The sequence below is a fragment of the Macaca mulatta genome, chromosome 9, assembly GCF_049350105.2.
Source record: "Macaca mulatta isolate MMU2019108-1 chromosome 9, T2T-MMU8v2.0, whole genome shotgun sequence".
In the NCBI taxonomy this organism is placed as follows: domain Eukaryota; kingdom Metazoa; phylum Chordata; class Mammalia; order Primates; family Cercopithecidae; genus Macaca; species Macaca mulatta.
In genome coordinates this window covers 126,414,909-126,439,670 of record NC_133414.1, presented here as the reverse complement: position 1 = coordinate 126,439,670, position 24,762 = coordinate 126,414,909, and the positions used below count along the sequence as shown (strand labels likewise).

The 24,762-nt window shown below is 49.9% G+C and overlaps 2 protein-coding genes across 30 annotated transcripts in view; one reads left to right on the top strand and one right to left on the bottom strand.

Moving 5' to 3' along the window:
* Positions 1 to 7,740, top strand: part of AFAP1L2 (actin filament associated protein 1 like 2) — a 108,004-nt gene extending 100,264 nt beyond the window's left edge. For 8 of the 27 annotated variants that reach the window (XM_077945037.1, XM_077945036.1, XM_015148160.3 and 5 more), the window contains 7 exons: positions 199 to 344; positions 1,208 to 1,319; positions 1,972 to 2,217; positions 2,301 to 2,469; positions 3,248 to 3,403; positions 5,248 to 5,441; positions 5,561 to 5,887. In XM_077945037.1, the coding sequence (XP_077801163.1) occupies positions 199 to 344; positions 1,208 to 1,319; positions 1,972 to 2,217; positions 2,301 to 2,469; positions 3,248 to 3,403; positions 5,248 to 5,441; positions 5,561 to 5,737 (1,200 nt within the window). In that variant the 3' untranslated portion in view covers positions 5,738 to 5,887. 27 annotated transcript variants of the gene reach the window in all.
* A 639-nt stretch (positions 7,741 to 8,379) lies between these two features.
* Positions 8,380 to 24,762, bottom strand: part of VWA2 (von Willebrand factor A domain containing 2) — a 50,878-nt gene continuing 34,495 nt past the window's right edge. For all 3 annotated transcript variants that reach the window (XM_077947559.1, XM_001091779.5, XM_077947558.1), the window contains exons 7-14: positions 24,349 to 24,482; positions 23,546 to 23,678; positions 19,792 to 19,847; positions 17,521 to 17,628; positions 15,959 to 16,531; positions 13,016 to 13,567; positions 12,143 to 12,268; positions 8,380 to 11,278 (exon numbers count right to left, since the gene is read on the bottom strand). In XM_077947559.1, coding sequence (XP_077803685.1) covers positions 11,181 to 11,278; positions 12,143 to 12,268; positions 13,016 to 13,567; positions 15,959 to 16,531; positions 17,521 to 17,628; positions 19,792 to 19,847; positions 23,546 to 23,678; positions 24,349 to 24,482 — 1,780 coding nt within the window. In that variant the 3' untranslated portion in view covers positions 8,380 to 11,180. The remainder of the gene's footprint in view (positions 11,279 to 12,142; positions 12,269 to 13,015; positions 13,568 to 15,958; positions 16,532 to 17,520; positions 17,629 to 19,791; positions 19,848 to 23,545; positions 23,679 to 24,348; positions 24,483 to 24,762) is intronic.

Here is a 24,762-nt window from a genome sequence, read left to right as displayed (position 1 = left end):
ATGTCACTGACGGAAATGTGATTTGGGGCCATTGGGGGGTGGGTAGGCTGGTGAGCAGGAAGGGCATGGCCCTGGGCTGTTACAGAGGCTTTTGTGGGTGGGCTCTGGGATAGGGGTGCGGTCATGGCCTGGTGGGGAGGGGCTGGCACCAGGCAGCACAGCCTGGCCCTGCTCATGTCTCTCTTGGCCTCGTTCCAGGCCAAGTCTTCCGAGGAAATGGGCCACTGGCTGGGTCTCCTGCTCTCCGAGTCAGGCTCCAAGACAGACCCAGAAGAGTTCACCTACGACTACGTGGATGCCGATAGGGTTTCCTGTATTGTGAGTGCGGCCAAAAACTCCCTCTTGTGAGTAATTTGGACCCTTCCTCTGTATACTCTCCTATTCCTGGCCATGCTGCAGTCCCTGGGTCAGCCGGAGTCGGGGGCAGCAGAGAGCACAGGGTCCCACCCCTCTCTACCCAGCAGCAGGAAGATGCGAAGCCAAGGAGCAGCCCTCGGGGAGGCCCGGCCAACGGCCAGGAGCTGAGCTAAGAGCAAGGAGCCGAGCCAGGCTTTGGGCCCCGGGGGCGGCTTTGGCATCCTCGGCAGCAGTTAGACTTTCCAGCTCCTCCGGGCAGAGCTGTCCCTTTTCCTGACCTCCTACTTGTCCTTCCAGTGAATCCCTCACTGGGTCTCCAGCACACCCTGGAGAAAAGCAGGTCAGGGGGTGGTGCTTCTGTTTCCAGATGAGCAAACGGGCTGAGGGAGAGGCGTTTTTTGGTCAGGGTGGTAAAGCCAGTCTCGTGGAAGCCGGCCGAGCCACTGAAACAATCAGTTTTCTCATGGACCAGACAGGGATAGTGTGGCGGGCGCCACCTCAAGTGTATTGTGAAGATGAAATGAGAAGGGGTTTTTTGTTGTGGTTGCTGGAAGGAGATCCTAGAAGGGAGGAATTGGGGAGAAGATGGCAAAGGGATCCTCCTAGAATGAGGCGTATGGGCAAGGGAAGGTTGTCTTTCTGGGAGGAAAATCTCGAACCAAGAATTCCAGGAAGAAGGCACTGGGAAAGAGGGAGGAGGTGCCCTCTGATCCATGGAGGTGGGTGTCCCAGATCTCTTGTGTGGCTACCACTTTCATGGCAACCACTCATCACTGGGAATCCTTGGAGCCTGGTGCTTTTGCCACCCTGCCCCGGGTGCTTCATGCATGCCACCTCGGCCTGTTTCCAGACTGATGCAGAGAAAATTCTCAGAGCCCAACACTTACATCGATGGCCTGCCTAGCCAGGACCGCCAGGAGGAGCTGTATGACGACGTGGAACTGTCGGAGCTCACAGCTGCGGTAAGGACCTGGCCAGGCAGCCGCCTGGGACTCTCCAGCCCTCCTCCTGCAAACCTCAATCCCAGAGATCATTAGAGTATCCCTGAGATTGAGTGGGTTCTGAGTCACCTACCAGGCCATTAGTGCAGACACCTAAGTGCAACAAGACTGTCTCCTATATGTGAGGCTGTGCAGTCTGCTTGGCTTGGGGACTTATCTAGATGAAACACTGGTGAACCACTCTGGTCAGGGCTAGGGGTGTGGTGGTGGGATTGGGAGTGGAGGCACCAGTAGGCTTACCAGGCCCAAATCGACTGTCGAGTGGGATGATCACAGCGATGGCAGCTTCCACGTGCTGGGCACTGAACCCTGTGCTGAGCTGAGGACCTCCCACAGATGATCTCCTTGAACCCTAACCACCTTATGGGAAGGTGCTGCTCTTTACCTCTTTACAGATGAGGAAATAAGGTTCAGGGAAGTTAAGTGCTCTGTCTGGGTCTTCCACCTTGAGTGACATATCTAGGACTCAACCAGTGGCCCCCACCAGGAGGGAGGGAGATCTCTTGGACCATTGTGAGGTGGGCACCAGAGCTGTGAGGCAGGGCTGGTACCCCCTCCACAGCTGAGGGAGTGGAGGTAATGGTGAATGCCCCAGACTCTCTCTCTTCTGCAGGTAGAGCCTACCGAGGAAGCCACCCCTGTTGCAGATGACCCAAATGAGAGAGAATCTGACCGAGTGTACCTGGACCTCACACCTGTCAAGTCCTTTCTGCATGGCCCCAGCAGTGCCCGGGCCCAGGCCTCCTCCCCGACGTTGTCCCACCTGGACAATGCGACTGAGGCCCTCCCTACAGACCCAGGCCCAGGTCCCACCCCAGATGAGCCCTGCATAAAGTGTCCAGAGAACCTGGGGGAACAGGTACAGGCCCTCCCCTGCAGGAAAGCCAGACCACCTTCCCACGCCCCTTCAGCCCGCTGAGCCAGGTCTGCTTTCCCCCACAGCAGCTGGAGAGTTTGGAGCCAGAGGAGCCTTCCCTGAGAATCACCACCGTCAAAATCCAGACTGAACAGCAGAGAATCTCCTTCCCACCGAGCTGCCCCGACGCCGTGGTGGCCACCCCACCTGGCGCCAGCCCACCTGTGAAGGACAGGTTGCGCGTGACCAGTGCAGGTACTTGTGCTTGGGGAAGTTAGCCCGATTCCATCTGTATTAGTCAGGGTTCTCTAGGGGGAGAGAACTAATAGGACAGATGTACATATGAAAGGGCATTTATAAAGGAGAATTGACTCACACGATCACACAGTCAAGTCCCACAACAGGCCATCTGCAAGTCGAGGAGCAAGGAAGCCAGTAGTGGATCAGTCCAAGTCCCAAAGCCTCAAAAGTAGGGAAGCCGACAATGCAGTCTTCAGTGTGTGGCCAAAGACCTGAGAGCCCCTGGCAAACCACTGGTGTGAATCCAAGAGTCCAAAAGCTGAAGAACTTGGAGTCTGATGCTCGAGGGCAGGAAGCATCCAGCACAGGAGAAAGATGAAGGCTGGAAGACTCAGCAAGTCAAGTCCTTCCACGTTCTTCTGCCTGCTTTATTGTAGCCACGCTGGCAGCTGATTAGATGGTGCCCACCCAGACCGAGAGCGGGTCTACCTCTCCCAGTCCACTGACTCAAATGTTAATCTCCTTTGGCAACACACTCACAGACACTCCCAGCAACAATACTTTGCATCCTTCAATCAAGTTGACATATTAACCATCCTTTAGACATCCTTTACACACCATCCTTTTCAGATTAGGAAACAAGTTCAGAGAGGTAGAGGCCCCTGTCCAGGTCTGGCATCCAGCCTAGCAGGGCTTTGTGCCAAAGCCCCAGGTTCTATCCGAGCCAGTAGATTGGGGACAGCCCTCATGATCCAGTCGTGCTGACCTGGGGCTTCCCTCTCTGGGTCCGTAGAGATCAAGCTTGGCAAGAATCGGACAGAAGCTGAGGTGAAGCGGTACACAGAGGAGAAGGAGAGGCTTGAAAAGAAAAAGGAAGAAATCCGGGGGCACCTGGCTCAGCTCCGGAAAGAGAAACGGGAGCTAAAGGAAACTCTATTGAAATGCACAGGTAAGGGGCCTAAGGGGCCTAAGGGGCACCCCCAGTGGGGAGGGACCCTCAGCTCAGAGGGCTGTTGTAGGCTTAACTTTTTGGCGGAAGATCTAGCTGTCACCTGCCTTCCCAATCAGTGGGCCCTGGCCCCTTCAACCCTTGGCCTAGGTGGGTGCTCCTTGTGTGTCCTCTTTGACACACAATCCTGTCTGAAAGGCCATTCTCCTGGACATAGAGAGAAAGCCTATGACAGAACATCAATAGGACCAGCAGGTCATTGTGAAAAGCTAGTTAAAGGCGTAAGTTTTGTGGATTATGCATAGGCCATAAGTATTTTATTGTCACTTAAATGCATATTCCTTGGCCCATCTTTTGAAGACCTGGCACTGCAGATTTTTTGAGCTCTGGTTGGCTGACTGGAGTCTCATGTCATCCTTCATGCATTAACTATACCTGTTAATGCATCAGCCTTCATTTCTTTAAAGTCAACAAAAACTTAAGACACTTGTCAAGAAGTATTTTAGATTATCTTCCAAATCACACTCATATCATTTGACAGCTATTTCCTGGCAATCTGCTGCATTTAAAATTTTAAAATTAAAAAAAAAATTGAGATGGGGTCTCACAATGTTGTCCAGGCTGGTCTAGAGCTCCTGAGCCCAAGGGACACCTGCCTTGGCCTCTCAAAGTGCTGGGATTACAGGTGTAAACCAGCTGCAACCTGCCTCTTCTAGAACCTTTTCAAAGTATTTGACTTAGTGTTCAAGGAGTAACTTTTTGTTTATTTAAATTGTAGAGGTGCATGAACAAGCATAAGCAGCAGTGCAGATTTGGGGACAAATTCAGCTGACTGGTGAGGGAAGGTCTTGAGAATGCAAAGTCACCCACTGGCTTTTTTTCTTTTTTTGAGACAGAGTCTCGCTCTGTTGCCCAAGCTGGCATGTAGTGGCACGATCTTGGCTCACTGCAACCTCTGCCTTCCAGGTTCAAGCGATCCTCCTGAGTAACTGGGATTAAAGGCACATGCCACCACGCCCAGCTAATTTTTGTATTTTTAGTAGAGACGTGGTTTCACCATGTTGGCCAGGATGGTCTCAAACTCCTGGTCTCAAGTGATCTGCCCACCTCAGCCTCCCAAAGTACTGGGATTACAGGTGTGAACCACCTCACCCAGCTTGAACTGTATTTTTTTAAACTCCAATCTTCAAAACATTATTGGTATATGTTTTCTTTTCCTTCTGTCTTTAGAGATGGTCCTTCAACAGCATCTATGAATTTTTCTTAAACAGTGGCCCTGTGCTCAGAACTCTGTGTGGTACATACGTGATACCATCCTTTCCTCCAGCAGTGAGCTTCTAGGATACAGGCCCTAGGCATCATTTCATGGTGTGACAGCAGCAACCCGAGAGGTTCAGGGTTAAGAGGAGGAGCCAGGGCTGAGGACTCCTCCTATGTTAGGCCTAGGGAAGTCAGAGGATTGAGGGAACTCGGTAGGGCAAGTCAAGCTGCCCAGCCCTCCTCCATGGGCCATGAATAAAGCCCCTCACCCTTTTGGGTCACTGTCAAAACAACCAAGAGTCTCTGAGAATCTACAAGAAGGGGCTTAAGCCTCAGACTCATGCCCTTTAGTGAAGCCAGAGCTCTCCTCCCCAAGAGCCTCCTAGCCTTTGCAGAATGCTAACTAGAGCAGGCCTGCAGGCTGCCCCGGCACACAGGCCCCCCACCCCCGGCTCTTAAGTGTTGGGGCCAGACCTGTGGTCCTTCTTGGGTGGTGAGGTATGTAGATCCTGCCTCCACCCAGCAGGGCTCCCTGGCCTGGGCCGAGATGCTGTTCTCTGAGGCCTGCATACTTCTCTCTCCAGACAAGGAAGTCCTGGCCAGCCTGGAGCAGAAGCTGAAGGAAATGGATGAGGAGTGCCGGGGTGAGGAGAGCAGGCGTGTGGACCTGGAGCTCAGCATCATGGAGGTGAAGGACAACCTGAAGAAGGCTGAGGCGGGGCCTGTGACACTGGGCACCACTGTGGACACCACCCACCTGGAGAACGTGAGCCCCCGCGTGAGTGCTGGAGCCACGGTCTCTGGGCTGCTTGTAGGGCTCCCTGGACATGGGTTGGGGCAGGTGGGTCACATCTCCCTCCCCTTGACTCAGTCCTTGCTCTCCTCCTGTAACCATAGCCAAAAGCTGTCACACCTGCCCCTGCCCCAGACTGTACCCCAGTCAACTCCGCAACCACACTCAAGAACAGGCCTCTCTCAGTCATGGTCACAGGCAAAGGCACTGTCCTCCAGAAAGCCAAGGTAAGTAGTCACTCCCAGTCTCCCTTGGGGCCAGCAGGAATGTCACTAAGATAGGGGCCCATCTTCTGACCCAGGTGGTGCTTTGTGGCTTTTGGCACCAGCTCTGAGCAAGGGCTTGGCACTCACCAGGGAGTGGCAGTGGCTTTGCCATGCCTTTGGCTCAGTCTTTCGCACTGACCAACCAGAAAGGTGCCTGCACTTGGTTCGCGTGTCCTTCCCTGTGAACTTGGGGATACTTCAGTTCTTACCCTATTCCAGCAGGACAGCTGCAGCTCAGGGACAGATTATGACAGTTTTCAAATCAAAAAGTCAGTTACTCCACAGGACTTCTACCATTAAAACTAAAGAAACAGACTCACATAGGTGGTTTGAATTGTCCAAAGTTGACCACCCAACTAGTGGCAAAATTCTCAGCGAGTTGTAAATGAGGAATCCATGCTATGATGTAGTTTCTCCCTGAGGGTTAGTCAAAAAGTATCATTAATCATTTACTCATTTGTACACTAAAGAACATGCCTAGGGCTGCCTTTGGCAAACTCTGTTCTTTATTCCTATCCTGCTTACTTGCTGGAGATATTTGGAGGTGCTCACAACAATGGCTAACCAATAATTCCATGCAAGCATCTGAACCTCCACTCCCTTGTTGCTGTGGGAGACATCACTTACAGGCACTCGCTGTTGTGCCACAGTCTCAAAAATCTCTGAATAGGCACTCTAAGCAGTGATGAACATACAGGGTTTGAAACCTGTTTGTCACCTCTATGCCTAAAATAGTTTTTCTCACATTTTTTCTATGTATATCAAAGTTGCTACAGTGGATAACTAACTATCTTTTTTGTGGGGGGTGGGTGCTCATATTGGAATGGTACCCTAGGAATGGGAGAAGAAAGGAGCAAGTTAGAAAACAAGCTTCATCTGAAGACTCTCATGTCAATGTGGACCTTGGTGACAATCCTGCTTTGTTAAAGCAAAAACTCTGCAAAAGGGTGAGTCTGTTTAGAAGAAAAAGCAAAGACTGAGGTACTGTGAATGGCAAGCTTCAGCTAAGAGGAGGATCTGTCCCTTTTCAGAGCTAAAGGAAATAATACAACAAAAAGGAGGCTTCTTTGGAGACCTAAGTATATTGGATGTAAACAAGACATTGTATTTAGGGATGTTGTGTGTTTCTTTTTTGAAGTTGTCATCAATTGCTTTACTAAGATTTTTAAATAGTAAAAACCTCATGTTTAGACTTTGGTGGAAGATGAATCAAGGACGCAGGGCCCTGTCTTATGGGTCACCTGGCTTTGGTGAGTGAGAAGACCTAAACTCCTGGCCATCGTCTCTTATCCAATACTTAGCAGTTGGGGATTAAACCATCCTTGCCTTCAGTTCTCTCCAATATTACCAGGCCCAACTCAGTCTTCAGTGATTTTAAAAAGCATTGACATCCAGAAACAGTAATGGGGGAAAATATTTGGGACCAAGCTGAAGCACTGATCCCACTAAGTTAAATACTTCTTTCCAGTCTAAGGCAGGCCTGAATCAACTGTCTTTAAATAAAATTTTAAGTGATGCTGTATTATATATAGGAAAAAATGCTTAAAATCCTGTCATTTAGAAACAGTGAAAAGTGTCTTTTGAGATTAAACTGACTCTTTACCATAGGGAAAAATATTACTGTGTGTTTACAGATTCATTCCTGTGGTCGGGCCATTTTTAAGGGAAGAGTTATTTAATATAAATAGTCCCTGATTTTAAATTCTGTTTAATGATGTCCATTCCCCTTCCAAGAACAAAGTGGTGAATTTTGGTTAGGCTGGTCTCCCTCTTAAAATTGGCAGTGCTGTTCCTTGTGCTGCCCCTGTCTTTTCCTGATTTTTTTTTTTTTAAACACACGTTGAAACATTTCATCTATTATCTCTGCCTCATTTCTGGGGGGTTGTGTATCAGTTCTCTAACACTTGTTCCTGAGAACTAAAGGTCTTTTTTTATTCTTATTTCCTCTCTCATAAACATTTGGTGACCTTTTACCAAGTGGTGAGTTAGATTTTTTTTTAAATAAAATGTTCATTGTATTTGAGGTTTTCCTTGTATTTCATGAAATGACTTGGGGCAGGGCCTGGGGGGTTCTCAAGGGAGGAAATGTTTTGGTTATTTACACACTGAACTACAAGATGGGGTCCTAGCAGGAAACTCAGCCTCCTTGAATCAAAGAGCATAGATAAGACTGAAAGCAAATTTTAGTAGTACAGTTAACAACATACCAAAGACACAGGAAACATCTGCAGAAATTGATCATATGTAAGTAAATGAAAAATCAGTACTCCCACAAGTTAAATATACTCCTAAAGAATTCTTGGGAAAAAAGAAACATACCAATACTGGGAAGGTTGCCTAAGTAGCAATTAAGGAAGTTTACAGCATAAATGTGTTTATTTAAAAAATGACAAAACCAAAATCTGGTTCATTAAAAAGACTAATAGACAACCTAAGGCAATATAAAATAGCAGAACTGAAATGGAGGCCCTAAGTACAGATACTGACAAGAGTTTTCAAATTATATCTGTGTAAAGTTTGAGAAATATGTATTTTCCATTATAAGGTTAGTATAGCTCTGATACCAAAAATCCAAAACAAATTGCAAAAGTAAACAAATCTCATTGTTGGACACAGATTAAAAGAATCTGAAATAAAATGCTGGCAAATGAAATTCAGCAGGGTTTATAGAATGATGTTTAATGACCAAATAGAATTTATCCAGAAAAATCAAGGGTGGTTCAATGACTGAAAATATATAAATGGATAATCTATCACATTATCTTGAAGAAGAAAAAGCATACCAAAAATCTCAACATATAATAAACACTCTTAGTTCATCTAGGAATAAAGCATTCTTAAACTGATAAGTAACCCATAGAAAACAATTATAATGATGAAAAAGTCAAGAACCAGATATGGATACCTGCTACTTTGTGAAACATTATTCTGGAGGTCCCAGGTAATGCAAAAAGACGTGGTATACAACTTTAAAAGGAAGAGACAAGAACTAGGATCATTTGGAAATACTTCTCTAGAAAAGCAAGAGTCAATTATTAGAACTAGGGTATTCAACAGGATGACTGGAATCAGGATCATTCAGAGAAAATAAGGAAATTTATGGCCTATATGCAATGTTTTAATTCTTGCAAGGAAAATATATTTGTCTTACTTGAATAAGTAATTAAAGGTAAAAATTAAAGCTAATTTCTTTTAAATGAAAGAAGGCTTGGCTAGTTAGGCCAAAGGATAGCATTTTCCTGGGGGACTGACAAAAGCTGAACTATTCAGTGGCACCATCACTACAAAAGGGGAAAAAATATTTCAGAGGTGGGAACACCATCTCCTACAAAGAAACGGTAAAGGTCTTTATAAGTCCAGAGCCCAGAGTTTGCTGTTTAAATCCAAGTAATTCAATCAGGGCACCCAAATACCAGCCCGGAACAAGACAAAAAGCCTACATTATAACATGGTTAAACTGCTATTTAAAGACAATGCATTCATGTAATTTCTATGACATCACTGATCAGCATCTGCCAGGGAGCACATGATGCTGCCCTGGACGTTGTCTTCTGTGAAGGGCAGCATAACAACAGAATATTATCAAGGACAGTATCCCTTGAATACAGATGATTATGACTCAATGTCTGGTACACCAGACTTTTTAATATCTAAAATCATGGTGATACTACTTCAAGCACTTTTCTAGCACCAGAAATCCTGAAGTTCTTAAAGCCAAAGTATGCTTGAATGTTTGTCTATAAAACATTATGTTAAAATATTTATAAAGAAAAACAGGCCGGGCACGGTGGCTCACCCCTGTAATCCCAGCACTTTAGGAGGCCAAGGCAGGGATATCACCTGAGGTCAGGAGTTTGAGACCAGCCTGGCCAACATGGTGAAATGCTGTCTCTACTTAAAATACAAAAATTAGCCAGGCATGGTGGCATGTGCCTGTAATCCCAGCTACTCAAGAGGCTGAGGCATGAGAATCACTTGAACCTGGGAGGCAAAGGTTCCAGTGAGCCGAGATTGTGCCACTGCACTCCAGCCTGGGCAACAAGAGCGAAACTCCATCTCAAAAAAAAAAGAAAAACGATAAGGTGTCTGGAGTTACGTCAGAGCTCTAGAAAGATTTCTACTGAAAATCCAACTCTAAACAACACAACTAAGAAGAAGAAGTAATTCCTAAATACTGCAGGGATAGTAAGTAAGTATCTAGTTTGCCAGAGAATATTCCAAACATGCCTCTTTGCCGCATAGGTACAAATATCCCTGTTTAGTAAATAACCAACATTTCTTGAAATATTTCTTTAAAAGCTATGTAGAAAAGCAAAGCAAAACAAAACTAAAACCTAGGCAGCGTAAGATCAATGCTTTAGAAAGCAAAATCTCTGTTAAGTTTCTTTATCCTATATTTTTGAGTTTAAGAATCTTCTCTTTGCCCCACTAAAAGGAGAATAAGGAAATAATTCCATAAACACACCACAACCCCTCCTAAGTAAATTTTTTTCTTTTTGACAGATTTTCACTCTTGTTGCCCAGGCTGGAGTGCAGTGGTGTGATGTCGGCTCACTGCAACTTCCGCCTCCCGGGTTCAAGCCATTCTCCTGCCTCAGCCTCCCGAGTCGCTGGGATTATAGGCATCTGCCACCACGCCCGGCTACTTTTTGAATTTTTAGTAAAGACGAGGTTTCACCATGTTGGCCAGGCTGGTCTCAAACTCCTGACCTCAGGTGATCCGCCTGCCTCGGCCTCCCAAAGTGCTGGGATTACAAGCGTGAGCCACAGCCTCTGGCCGTAACCTCTTTTAAAGGAAGACCTTTCAAGTGGACACTGCTCACTACTCAGAACAATTTCACCTCCAGACCTGGGCCAGTTGCACACTCAGCTCCTCCCCCATCATCAAACAAGCTGGTTAATTGGTCACATTTCAGTCTGGGACCTTTCCAAGTCTCTTCCACACACAAAAGGCAGTCACCAGAAGTCAAAAATGTCCCTCAAGCCCCCTTTCAGACTCAATGCAAATGCATCCAGGATGTCTATGGGGAAGCAGAAAAGCCGCTGCTTTCCATTTTGAAAGGCTGTGGCCTTCACCATCCAAAGGATGCTCTAGTAAAGGCCTCTGCTGGGCATTACTGTGTCAACAACATTCTAGCTAGCATTGATTGTGGGCAAAGGAATGTCAGGCCGCTAAATTTAAGGCTTCGGGACCCCTTGTTTATCCTCAAGGAAAAGGTGGCAGATGTCATAGCCTCAACAAGGCACAGCAGATACAGAAAGTCGGTATTTACTTACACATCAAAAGTTTTCAACAACATCGTTTCTGGGTGACATCAGCTGCTTTCTTGTCTCTAAGCAGCATGGCTACAGTTGGGACATCCTCCTCCCTCACTGAGAATAATGGTCCTGGCCACAGCGGGAAGCAGACATTCTAAGGACCCCCAGGGCACAGATGTTCCAGAAGGCAGGCACCATTTCAGTGCCCAGGCCTTCTCTGTAGTTGCTGGGAGGGGTATGGCTGCTGCCCTCCTGCATGGGAGCCACGTGCCTCGGGGGCGTCTCCTCTCAAGAATCCTGGGGAAGGAGGTGAACTCTGAGGACAGGAGTGTCTGCATCCCCTTCTCAGCCCTCCAGCAGCCTCTGAGGACCCCTTCAGGTCCCGATCCCACTCTACAACCCACCTCGCCCCCAGCAGAAGATGCCAGATCAGAGACCCCATCAGATTGTCCTCCAGAGTTTCTCTCTGGCCTTAGGAAGCCAAACTCTGCCCATGGCCAAAAAACCAAGGCTCCGACTGGACTTGTCTTCTGATTTCTGGCTGTTCTTACTTCAAACTCATGAACGGGAGTCATAAGTGGACCTCTAATGCCTCCCAACAATCACTCTCTAGGCCCTAATCTGTTACCCTTCTCTTGATAGTCATTTCTTTTCTCTCAAACCTCTGGCACCTCCTCCTCATCCTCACTTAGCTGTTCTTCCCATTTTACTGAGCAAATAGAAAGCACCCCAAAAAGAGCTTCCAGCAGCTCCCACCACTGCATTTACCCATCCCTGCCTCTGTCTGCCCTCCTGTACCCTGGATCCACTGTGCTCCTAACTGTGGCCTCCCTCCTAGTTGTCATGGCTTTCTCTAGGGTGCTGAGCACCGTCTAACACACCACATGTTGTATTATACTTAATTTGTTTCTTGTCTGCCTCCCCATTAGAATGGAAGCTCCATGAGGGCAGAGGTTTTATTTGTTTACTGCTATGTTCCCGCACTTAGAACAATGCCTGGGATGCATGAGGTATTCACTAAATGTTTTGTGGGGAAATGACTGAATAATTCCTTCCACTGAACGAATGCTTTAGAACCTGCCTTCAGCTGAGTTTGTGGGACTTGGCAGGACTTGCAATACCATCCCTGGCTGACACATGCAGAGCAAGAGTTCCACTCACGGTTCTCACAGTGGGGGCCCTCCCAGCCATCCCGGCACTCGCAGCGGTAGCTCCCGTTCTGCAGGACACAGCTGCCCTCATTCATGCATGGGCTGGGTTTGCAGAGGTTGACTGGCCGCTTGGCTTCTGCAATGGAGAACACACCCACCAGGCCGGCCGGGCATGGGTTAGACCTGAAATCCCCCACCCTAAGTAAGCCCAGTAGAGGTGCAAGGCTACTAGAGTCATGTCTCCCTTTGCCCTGGTAGCTCATGGGTTGGTGCTGCATACAACTTGGCTAGGTTAGTAAGATCCAGCTCTCCTACAGACTCATGGAGAGTCCATTGCTCAGATGTGCCATACATATGGCAGACTTTTCTGTTTGTTTGTTTTTGAGGTGGAGTCTCCCTCTTGTTGCCCAGGCTGGAGTACAATGGCGCGATCTTGGCTCCCCACAACCTCCACCTCCCGGGTTCAAGTGATTCTCCTGTCTCTTCTAAGAAGGTGAAGAGGAGGTCACTGGATTTGGGCTGGCCCTGTTTGCTCTGGGCTCTGTCACTGCCCAAGTCAGTGTCAATGTGGGATCTGTAGACCCTTAGGAAGCTTGTGGATATCCTAAAAGTGGGTTCTGTTTAAAGGGAATGCATTAATTCTCAAGTTTGGGAGGGAGTTATCTATGTTAGTTAAACTTTCTATACCTTAAATGTCAAATGGGGATGGTTATACCTACTGTAGGATTTTATGTGAGCATGGGATTTAGCACAGAACCTGGCAGTTGGGAAGCAAGTGCTCAGTAGCTGGGAAGAGCTGCCATCCTTGCCATGATGTATGTGAAGGCTCAGGCTGAAGGCCTGCCATGGGGATAGCCCTGAGCATGTGGATTCCCCCACTCACCTCCACACAGCCACTCAATGAGCACGTCCTGGTGGTACCGCAGGTCGGTGTAAGCTGCCACGTGGATCAGGGAATCCCGGGGACCTGCAAGCCTCCGCAGACCCTCGCTTAGGACAGGCCCCACGCCCATGACCAAGACAGAGATGCCGTTGTTCCTCAGCTTCTGGGCAGGGACAGCCGCGTCCTCTGCGCCTCTCCCGCCTGTGAGCACCACCACAGCTTTGGGGACACCAGGCCGGGCGCCCCTCTGGACAGTCATCACTTTGTCATAGATGTGCAGCAGGGCGGTGCCGGCTGAGCCCACCCCACCCAGGTAGGGGGCCTGGCTAATGGCCCGCAGCAGCGCAGCCTGGGTGGGTTTGGCGTCCAGCCCGAAGGCAGTCTGCACCTGGCTGCCATACACCACCAGGCCGACCTGTGTCACGTCAGGGTTCACCTCAAACTGGAGGGCACAGCTTCTCACAAAGCTCTGCATCTGAGCAAAGTTCTCAGGCCCTACTGAGGCAGAGGTGTCCAACATGAAGACGAGGTCCAGGGCTTGTGTCCGGCACCCTGCAGGAGCAAGCAGAGGGGCGTCAGCAGTGGATCTGCCAGTCAGAGCCCCTCGACGGGACCCAGGGACTGCCTGGTTGGGTAGGGCCCAGGTCAGCCAGGGTGCTCTTTTCACGGCAGAATCCACCCTCTATGTCTTCCTTTTAGCCACAGAACAGCACTTTCCTAGAATATTAACAGGAAGATGAGTGCCTGGCCAGACCACATTTCTCAGCCTTCCTGGCAGCTAGGGTGGCCACGTGTCTTAAGTTCTATCTGACGGATGTGATCAATTTCAAATTCATGCAGCTGGAAGCTGCTTACCTTCCACTTCCCCTCTCCCTCTTCCTGCCGGCTGAGAAATGGTGACCTTGGACCTCAAGGTGGAAGCCATAAGATGACCAAGCCCTGCTGGCCCAGGCCACTCACCTCTGAACTGTATGTGAGACAAATAAGTTCCTGTCTTATGTAACCCATGGGGCTTCTGGGCAACCCTTTGTGACATCTTCACCTGTGCCTTCATCCATCCCCAGTATGCAGAGCACTAATTAGATGCTGTATGGACAAAATGGGCCCATGCCTGCTGTCAACAGGCTGACAGTCTAGGGGAACAGACATGAAATGAACATAGAATTACGAATGATGTCGGCAGCCTGGAGGGAAAAGCAGGGGACTTATGTTACCAGTAGGTAACATAACAAGACTGGAAGAAGGGGTCAGAGCTTCTCTGGGGAAGTGACATTTCATCTAAGAACTGAAAGACAAGTAAGTATGAGCCAGAGGCCTGTCCCATGCAGGGGATGCAGAGAGGCCTATGGGGACCAGGCCACAGGGAGCTCTCAGAAGCCAGGGGATAGAGTTTGGGTTTTGTTCCAAGTGCAAAGGGGAATCACTGGAAATTCTAAGTGTGAAGTTAGAGGATCTGATGCTCGGATTATTGGTTTTTAAAACCACTCCCACACCAGGAACGTCTGAGAAACTATCACAGCTACGGGGAAGGTGGCTGACTACATATACTGTAGGGTCCTCGATGGGATTCTGGAACAGAAGAAAGACATTAGGTAAAAACTAAACAAATATGAATCAAGCATGGATTCACTAAATAATAATGTATCAATACTGGTTCATTAATAATAACACTGTGCCATACTAATGCAAGGTGTAAATAGGAGGGGAAACTGGGTGTGGGGTATAGGGAACTCTCCACTATTGTCCTTTTTTTTTTCCTACAAATCTACGATTATTATTTTTTTTAAAACCCAACCAAACAAAGAAGCAGAACAAAAGCACTTAGGCCAGCCTGGAGGGGCAAGGTGGAAGTGGGCAGCCAGTCCCTGTCCTTCCCCCTTACAGGAGGGAATGCTTCTCACCTTGGGGAGAGTGGTGGCATCAGGGCTGAGAAGCAGAATCGCATCTGTAGCTTCCCATGCCCACCTACCAAGGGAGAACTCCAGGAGCCCTATAAAGGATGCATTTCACTCATGCCCGTAATCCCTCCACTTGGGGAGGCTGAGGTAGGAGGATTGTTTGAGCCTAGGAGTTCGAGACCAGCCTGGGCAACACAGCAAGACCACATCTCTATAAAAAATAAAACAATTAGCTGGGCATGGTGTTGTGCACCTGTAGTCCTGGCTGTTCTGGAGGCTGAGGTGGAAGGATCACATGAGCTCAGGAGTTCGAGGCTGCAGTGAGCTATGATCGTGCCACTGCATTCCAGCCTGGGTAACAGCAAGACCCTGTCTCAAAAGAAAAAAAGGACGTGTTTCAGTTACGACATCTCTGGCCACGGGCCAGGCCTCTGCACGGAAACAGTGTTCTCTAGAGTGCCTTCCAATAGGGTCATAAAAAATCAACTTCATGGTTTGCAAAACAGAAGAGAAAAATGTCAGAATCCCTCCCAGGTTGACAGGGTAAGTATCCTCTCAGGAAGCGTTTGTTTCAGTTGTGTGTGGCTGTACCAGCAGGTGTGCATGCACGTGCATCTGTGTGCATACATGTGCATGTGTACACCAGGAATGTACTTCTTCCTGTGGATTGCCATCAAAGGAGCTGGCAAGCTGCTGCTCTGGAGCCCGCTTGGTAGATTCAGAGCTCTTTGTAACAATAATAAAATCATGATTAATAGTAACAGCAACACCTAGAGTTTGCTGAGTGCTTACTCTGTACTAAGCATGTACACTGCCCATCTTACTTAATTCTCACTAAAGGTCTCTCAGGAGGTATTACTATTAGTCCCATTTTTGTTGACAGGTACACTGAGAAATTATTTATGTGACTGGTAACTAAAAGAGTGGGGCTGTGGTTTCAGCCCCTAGAAGGGGCACTGGCAGAGAATGATGGTTAGGTGGCGGCTAAAAGGAGGAAGGACCTGCCTCCTGACCAGCGGCCCTGGGTCAGGCACTGGGACCTTACCTGGCCGCTGCCGGCTGCACAGCTTCCCCTGCAGCTCAGGGATTTGGTTGAGCAGATCCTGAGGGTCTGAGTAGACCATCACATGCTTTGGGCTGCCCGTGATCTCCTCCAGCTCTGCCCGCACGGCCTCACTGCCTACACCCAGCAGGAGCAGCTCTCGCGCCCTTGCGTGACGCGCTGGGCCCGCGACCTCATCCTTGGAGCGTGACTCAGTGAGCAAAACCACCACTCTGCGTGGCCGGTCCTGGCCCGTCCTGGTGGCGCTCCCAAAGCCACGGTCTGCCGCCTGCCGCAAGGCACTGCCCATCAGGGTGGGGCCACCACGGAAGGGAATGCCATCAAGGCTCCTGACCAGGTCAGGCACATCCTGGTACTCCCCAACAGGCACCGCCACCAGCAGCTCCCTGCTGTACGTGGCCACACCCACTCGGGCCCGAGAGTCCTCACTCAGCACGGCCTGCACAAACTGCTTCACGAAGGCTTTGGCCCGCAGGAAGCCGTCCAGAGTGGTGCCCGCAGAGCTGTCCAGCAGGAAGAGAAGGTCGACCCTGCATTCCAGGCTCAGCTTCGGGGCTGCGGGGATCACAGCAACACCCACAGTCAAGCCATGGCCATGCAGCATGCGATCTGTCCCACCCGAGACGCCAAACTACCACGCAGGGCAGGAGAAACCCCGTCCCAGGAGGGAGATGGGGCAGAGAAACTGTGGGCCCCCAAGCTTAAGTGACCGGTGCTCGTCTCAGAGTTAGAGACAAGGCCAGACACGGCACTCCTGGCACTCGCTAAGGGTCTCCATTTAGCCACTTAAAAAAAACAAAATGCCATCTACATTATCACTTTTTTCCATTATGGTTAGTCCAGTGTGTGCCCTGAGAAATCTTTGTTTACCTCAAGATCATGAATATATGCTCCTGTGTTTGCTTCTAGAGGCTTCACTGCTTTGCCTTTTGCATGGAGGTCTATAGCCATGCTAGAATTGACTTCTGGAAGGGTTGTGAGGTACAGGGTCAAGATTAATTTTTTCATATAGATCTTCAACTAACCCAGTTGTCACGTTTTTAAAAGTTACTGTTCAGCAAGCCCTTATATGCATCAAGCATGATACTAAGCACTTTGCATAATCTTATTTAAAACTCTCAACCACCCAATGAGGTAAAGCCTACTATTATCTTCATTTCACACCTAAAATCAAAAGGAGTTGGGGCTCCTTTCTCTGCTTTCATAGAATAGAGAAGAAAAGACTCTGCCCAGGACTGGGAGCCAGAATTGGGTAGACTCCTGCCTTCAGCTGGGCTGGGCAGCACTCAAACTTCAAGCAATGACTATTCTGCAGCTAATAAGCTGGGAGCTACTGTCTCCTCCAGAGCTCAGCCACCCGAATTATCTACTCACGGAACACTGAGAGGCTGCACCATGTGAACCGCAGACCAGTGGTGCACTGAAAAGCAGATGGCTTGAGGGCCAGTTTCTAGCCAGAAGCTGGAAGGGTGTGCAGTGAAAAGGGGAGCCTGTCCTCTCCTTGCTCCCCAGTGGGCATTCTTACAGGGCCGGTGCATACCTACCACAGTTAGCCTCCCCTCCAAAGGCCAGCGGGCAGAGGCATTGGTACCCGTCCAGTCCTTCTGGAACACACGTGCCTCCATTCTGGCAGGGCTGCGAGTCACAGGGGCCTATCAGAGAGATGCCCATTAACCGCTAAGCACCATAGCACAGAGGAGTAGAGAGGAGTAGAGAGGACTGGCCAGAGGTGTGGGTGCAGCTGGTTTCCTGCTCTAACAGTGGCCAGCCCCTTCCTTCCCTCACAGTTCACCAGGAAACCTGTAGCAGAGGGGAAAGCACTGCCGAGTTCATAGAGGAGGAGCTGGGCACGGTTGGTAAAGGATGCTCTGTAGCAGGCTTTGTAAGGTGCTGTGTGCTGAACTGGTGTCAGACTGGAGCTTGACAAGGAGGAAGCTGTCCGTGACATCAAGTGTGGGTGCCTCAAGGCTGAGAGCGAGCTGCGGCGCCAATGGGGCCCCGTCTTCTAAGCTCTACACAGGCTTGTCTTAATGGCCTCTGCGCCTGGCACAGCAAAACACGCCAGCCTTCGGATCCTGCGGTCAGGCTGCTCAGCACTGAATGTGGCCCTTCCACTTCCTCCAGCACCTTAATTAACATCTCCCATCTTCATATCCTCATCTCAAAAGGAGTGATGGGAACTGAACTTGTTCTGTGGGGTTATCACGAGGATTAAATTAATTAATCCGCAGAAAGTCTCAGTACTAAAAAAACACTCCCCAACAGGTAATGACAGTATTGACTTTTAGATATGAGACGCAAATTATGAGCAAGGCCTCTTCAAAGCTGGAAGTTTACATGGGAAACCACAGCCTGTGTCAAAATCTGACCCATTCTGAAGTGTCTGATCTATGATTCCCTGTGCTCCATGCCTGAGCATCTCATCACTTTCCTTGTCAATTATTACAAAATGCAGCTAAAACCACATGACCTCCTTCCCAGGGTTACAGAAAACAAACAGGGTCTTCATGTGATTGTGTATTCCAAGGGCTGGAGAAGCAGCTGAGTGTGGTCACAATTGGGACTGGCATTTTCTTGTCCTTTTTGCTTAAAAATATTAATCTGTTACTTGATGGCCACATCATTATAATTAAAGTATAGACTTTTCAAAGGCAGAAGAGATTAAGGCTAAGTCTAGGCACCTCACTGGGGCTGCGGTTGTATCAGTCGGGAGACTGGAAATAACTGGAGGCTCACTGACATTGGCAACAGTGGCCTTTAACTGAGCATCTATTATGTGCCAGGGACTGTGCTAAGCACAATACAGTGCTTTTCTCATTTCACTGTCACAACCTTAGGTAGGAACTATAAAAACCCTATATGACAGATGAGGAAGCTGAAGCTAAATGAATAGAAGTCACATGCCCTAGGTCAGATCATTGGTAAGAGGTAGAGCTGGCATTGAAAGCCATTTCACTCTAGTTTCTAAACCATAAGTCCTCAAACCTTAATTACTGAGCAGAAACAGCTCCACTCTCAGATTCCCCTATGCTTCAGAGGCCGTGGTGCTGGAACTGCAAACCGTGAGAACATACTGAAGGGATCACCTAACCCCAAATAGGGACGCTCACTACCCTGCCTGTGTGTCTAACTGCTGGCATTGCTTCCGGGAGACGGGCTACTCATCAGGAGTAGCAAATCCACCCCAGGACTGACACCTACACATTCAAGTGCAATTTTGAGCTCCCAGGTCAGTGGGGTCACTAGCACCCCAGGTGAGGGATGGTGAGGGACCGTGAGGGCACACTGGGGAACCATGCTGAATGATGCATAATGGCATCGATGATTCCTCACGTTAATTTGGGATTTTACAGCTGAGGGATTACTTCCATGGGCATTATCTACCAAATCTTCACCAGGACCTCATATACGATGCCTCCTTTTATATGGAGGAGGGAAATGGGCTTCCGGACATCGGGTAAACATCGCCCCATTTTATAGAGGAGGAAATCATTCAGGTATCTTGCCCTGAGTTTGGTGCTGGCTTTGAGGATGTCTGCAAAGCTGGTGCTCGGTGCCTGCCTTTCTCTGCCTCTCACCAATGCACATAACACTGGTTCAGGGGAGTAATCCCAAAGCCGCCACTCCATTCTTAATGAGCAAACACCATGGAGTGAGTGAAGAGCACACTCTCCTCTGCCCACCAGGCGCCCCATCCCTCCGTCCTGGAGCCAGTCGCAACCCCACCCTCTGTCCCAGGATTGTAAAATCCCCTTTACAAAGCAACCTGGGTCCAGGGCCCTGAAAGAACCGGTAATCCAAGAGGCAGATCATACCTGGGCAGGTGGTCCTGTAGCAGGTAGCAGGGTGGGCTAGGAACACTCTCTTCCAGCTACAATCCAAGGAAACAGAATGATAGACAGATCAGAGGTGTAAGGGGAGGGCAGAAACGTAAGATGATTTACAACACCAAAAGCTGATGGAAGATTCCAGTGCAGAAGAAAGAAAGACTTCCTGGTTTTCTTTCTTGATTCTACCCTAACTTTTCTCTGCACATAGAGTAGGAAATGTTTCAAACTATCCAGTGACAATTAATTAAAAAAAAAAAAAAAAAGGCTAGTTGTGGTGGCTCACGCCTGTAATCCCAACACTTTGGAGGCCAAGGTGGGCAGATCACTTGAGGTCAGGAGTTCGAGGCCAGCCTGGCCAACATGGTGAAACCCCACCTCTACTAAAAATAAAAAATTAGCTGGGCATAGTTTGCCTATAATCCCAGCTACTGAGGAGCCTGAGGCAGGAGAATCGCTTGAACCCGGGAGGTAGAGGTTGCAGTGAGCCGAGATCGCGCCACTGCACCCAGCCTGGGCAACAGAGTAAGACTCCATCTCAAAAAGGGGAAAAAAAAAAAAAGAAAAAGAGGTAACATAAGCTGGCTATCACATTTGAAGATAGAGACATCCACATGCAAAACCTCAAACTGTAGCCAACAGCTTTTTATTATAAGTTACTTTCTAAGGCTCACAATGCAGTAGGGAGAGAAATATTGGGAAATGGGCAACTGGATTTTGGCTGTGTGACCACAGACATGTTACTTTCCTCCTCTGGTCTTCACTTTCTTCTTTGTATAGTAATTCTATCTGCAGTTTTCAACTGTATTTCTTAAAGCTTTGATGGGAAGAGAAGAGGACTGAAGGAACAAGGCTCCAGGCCTCCCGCAGTGCCCCAGCCCCACCCCTCCACCCCAGGTGTGCTGCTTCTATCTGGTCTGCACAACAAGTGTCCACACGAGGCTCTGCAGGTGAAGACATGCAAGCCACTGGGCTCAATGACTTCTCAGGTCTGCTGGAGAACTAACGTTCTGTGATAACACAGCAGCCACCATTCCTGCGGTGGCTTCCACCCGCGGGTGTTCCATTAACCACAGCTACCTGAAGAGATGGTTCCCTCCATGTTCCAGATGGGGAAATGGGTTCTGAGGGCTGACTTAGGTCCCCTGAGGTCACATAGTTACTGGAACACAGCAGAGCTGGGGTCCAAACCCTGACCATGACCCCAAATCCCCCCACTCTGCCCTCTGGGCCTCATCCTCGCCTCTCCTGAGTCTCCGGGGCCATGTGCCCTGCTGCCACAGGAGCAGTTCCTCATCCGGGGGCAGAAAGCCCACTCTGGGTTGGCAGCAATTCCTGGGACAGCCTCACCTGAGGAGACTCTTGGGCCTTGGCAAAAACATTCCCTAAAGTTCTCCAAATAAGGCTTCTTCCAACAAGATCCTGCCCTGGGCTGCCCACGCCAGGGGCAGGCCAATCAGGTGCTCCTCTAGGGCAGGGTCTTCCCTGGGGTAAAATGGAGTAAAAGCCAAGTCAATTAAGAGCTCATGGAGTTGCTGAAATAAAGGTTGCCAAGGCTGGGCGTGGTAGCTCATGCCTGTAATCCCAGCACTATGAAAGGCCGAGGCAGGAGGATGGCTTGAGCTCAGGAGTTTAAGACAAGCCAGGGCAACATAGTGAGACCCCATCCATATTAAAAAAAAAATTTTTAAAAAAAACCTTAAAAATTAGCTGGCCACAGTGGTGCGTGTCTGTAGTCCCAACTACTAAGGAGGCTGAAATGTGAGGATCACTTGAGCCTGGAAGTTCGAGGCTGCACTGAGCCATGATCCTGCCACTGTACTCCATCCTGGTGACAGAGCAAGACCTTGTCTCAAAAAAATGATAACAATAAAAACAAAGTATGCCAAACTGCCAGCTCATTCAAGAGAAATCGTCTTCTCTTCCATGTCTATCCTAGCGACCTCATAATAAAGCCACAAGTCCTAGCCCAGAAAGCTCCCTGGGCCCCTCCCGCTCCCTGACTCAGGCCTCCCTGGGAATCAGCATTTATGGTGCAGACACTACCCACAGGGCTTCGCAGGGACCTGCACACAGTTCGCTCCCCACCTCCCTCAGGTCTGGACACAAATGCCACATGCTCTGCAAGGCCCTCCCTGGCCACTCCATTTCAAACTGTGACCTAGCCCCAGCGCTCCCGCCTACCCCACCACATCTCCGTCTTGCTGTCGTGTTCCTCCACAACACCTGCTACCACTGAACAGTTTAATTTCTGTATTCATTTTGGAATGGCTGCCTCCCATCACTAGAGCATCAGCTTGTGAGGGTAGATGTGTTTCTGAGATGCTGGTGCTGATTCCTGGGTGAGTGCCGGGGAGCACAGGACGCCCTCCGTGGGTATTTCTTGAGTGAGGAAATAGATAAAGAGCTCCCAAATGCTTCATTCTAGGAGCCTGCAATATTAACGCATCTACCTATTAAATCACCACATGCTCTCAACAACCCTGTAGGGCAGTTATGATTATTATCACACCCCTTTTCAAACGCAGAAACATGCAGTGGTAAGTTCACAGCTCCCTAGTGGTGCTGCTAGGATTAAAAATTCAGCAGGCTGACAGCAGAGTCTGAATGCAAGGCCCAGGAAGTATACACTGCGGCCACCAGCCTCTCCCACCTGCTCCCGGCTCTGGCCACCTTGCCCACCGCCAGTTCCAAATCTTGCAAAACTGCTCGAGCGGCCCCTTCTCTGTGACATCCCAGAGAGGACAGACTCCACCCCAGCACCTAGGATGCCTCAGGGTGGCCTCTGGTCTCCTTTTCCAATGCCCTGCTCTAGACCACGATTCCTTGGGGGCAGCAACTGTGCTGTCTCCTTATCACATATTGCCTGGCTGAGCGGGCACTTAGAACGTGGCCATCAAGGAACAAATCAACTCCTCCTTTCACTTAAGAGCTTGGGTTGTGAGGAGAGCCTCTGGTGGCCCCGATGTGGCATGAGGCCCCATCTCCTCTGACCCTCTTGTAGGGGACTGACCTTTCCCAGAGAAACAGTCTTTGGATTTTCCATCAGCCCAGCACAGCCCTGAGGCTTCTCAGCCAATCAATTTCACTGCTGTGTGCTGTGCTATGAGCTCATCGCTGGAGGAGGACCAATGGGCAAGATGTAGCTGATTCAAACACTGCCGTGGACCCCCAGGAAGGGAGAGTAGCAGGGTCACTGGACTCCGGACAGAGATGCTGAATGGCAGATAGTCTAAAGGAATGGCGTGGGGAGTGTTTGGGAGGGATGGGCTGGCGGCCGGGCAGCAGGTGCTCTTGGGTGCCTGGGCTCAGCATCCCACAGCTGAGAGCCCAGCATCCCACAGCCTCCCTGAATGGAATTCATCTTGATCCTCCTGCCTCACTCAGCCCCCATATTGTGGAAACTGGTGCTCAGAGGAACCAAATTACCAAATCAATATCACAAGTGGAGACCACTGCCCTGCAGGGTCAGCGCTTGGCTCACTCACCAGCCTTCCAGAATGCCTGTGACCCTGCCACCGGCGCTCGCCCTGGGTGCCTGGGCTGTGGATTAAGGGATGCTGATACCGAGTAGCTGTACCTCTCCCTGTTCTCCCATGGCTATGTCCTTGGTTCCCTCCCAGGTCTGCTTCAATCCCCGTCACAGTCTCCATGGCGGGGCCCCAAAGTGCTATCCTCCCCACAGCTCAGGGGTGGGGGCCTTCATCTCCACCCAGGCCAAGCCCAGAGCTTGCAGACCAACCTGTAGAAGGGACAGTGTGCAGCCAGCACCGCAGGGGCCCGCCGCGATCCTCTCCAGCATGGGGCATTGCCAGCGAACTCCCGGACCATCTCCAGCGTCCTGCGCTCACAGGGGTGCGCTTCGACCCTGCAGTCTGTGTCCACAACACACACCCGCACCCACGGAGGAGACAGGGTTCCACCTCCTCCCGCCACACACGATCCCCCAGCGGCTGCTCCCGCTCCTGGGAGTTTTCACCACACCCCCAGGCTAGCCACCTTCCGCTCTCTCAGGTCAGGGCACATCTCCAGGTGAGCGGCCCTGCTCTGCCTGTTCAGCGGGGCATCCAGTCTCTAAGCATCTCCTCTGCTGGGCCCCACCCGACAGAGCTTTTACATAATGTGCACACATGTACACTCCACATAATGTCATCACTCTGGCTCCTGGGTGGACCCTGACAAGGACAACTAGAATGCAGGGATCTTGCACCAAGCAGAAAGCCTCCTTGTGCTCCTCTGTGTGGACCAAGGCAGGGGCAGGAGACTTGGCTCTCTCTTGAGCAGGGGACAGGGAACCTACTACGTCTGAGTCTCAAGCCCTGGGCCTCTCTACCTCCATGAAGACAAGCTCGGGGCTCCCAGCTGGGAAACCCACAGGGCAAGGCACAGGGAGACAGCAGAGTGCCCAGGGTGGAGGCTGCCGGTCTCTCTCTCTCTTGCCTGCTCTCCCTCCCTGGGAGGCTCCTGGGTCCTGACCTCTTGCCTCAGGGAGCCCTCCCTGACCCCACATGGCACTTCCGCTCCCTCCAGGCTGGAAGGTCTTACCTGGCGTGGTGCTGGAACAGATGGCAGAGTTGCTGAGGGTGCTGAAGAGGCCGTTGGTGGCGTCCTCCACCTGCTCAGCCAACAGCACATGCTGCTCTCTCGGCTCGCTGGCCAGGGCATGCAGCTCCTCCCACCTGTGCCAAGGGGTTGTGACAGCTTGTGGCCCTGTACCCACCCTTCTCCTGCCCACTCATCTCCTAGGCCATGGGTTCCTTGTGGATGGCAGCACAGATTTAGTGTCTGGTTTTGTCAGACCCATAGCTGGTGAGGAAAACAATTAACCAGAATGGAAATGAAAGAAAGTGGTTCTAGGTGACAGCAAGTAAAGAACAAGCAAGCATAGCTGGTAACAGAATGCATATGTACCCTCCTCTCTTCTAGGAAAGCCTATTTGCCCAGCAGCTAGACAAATGG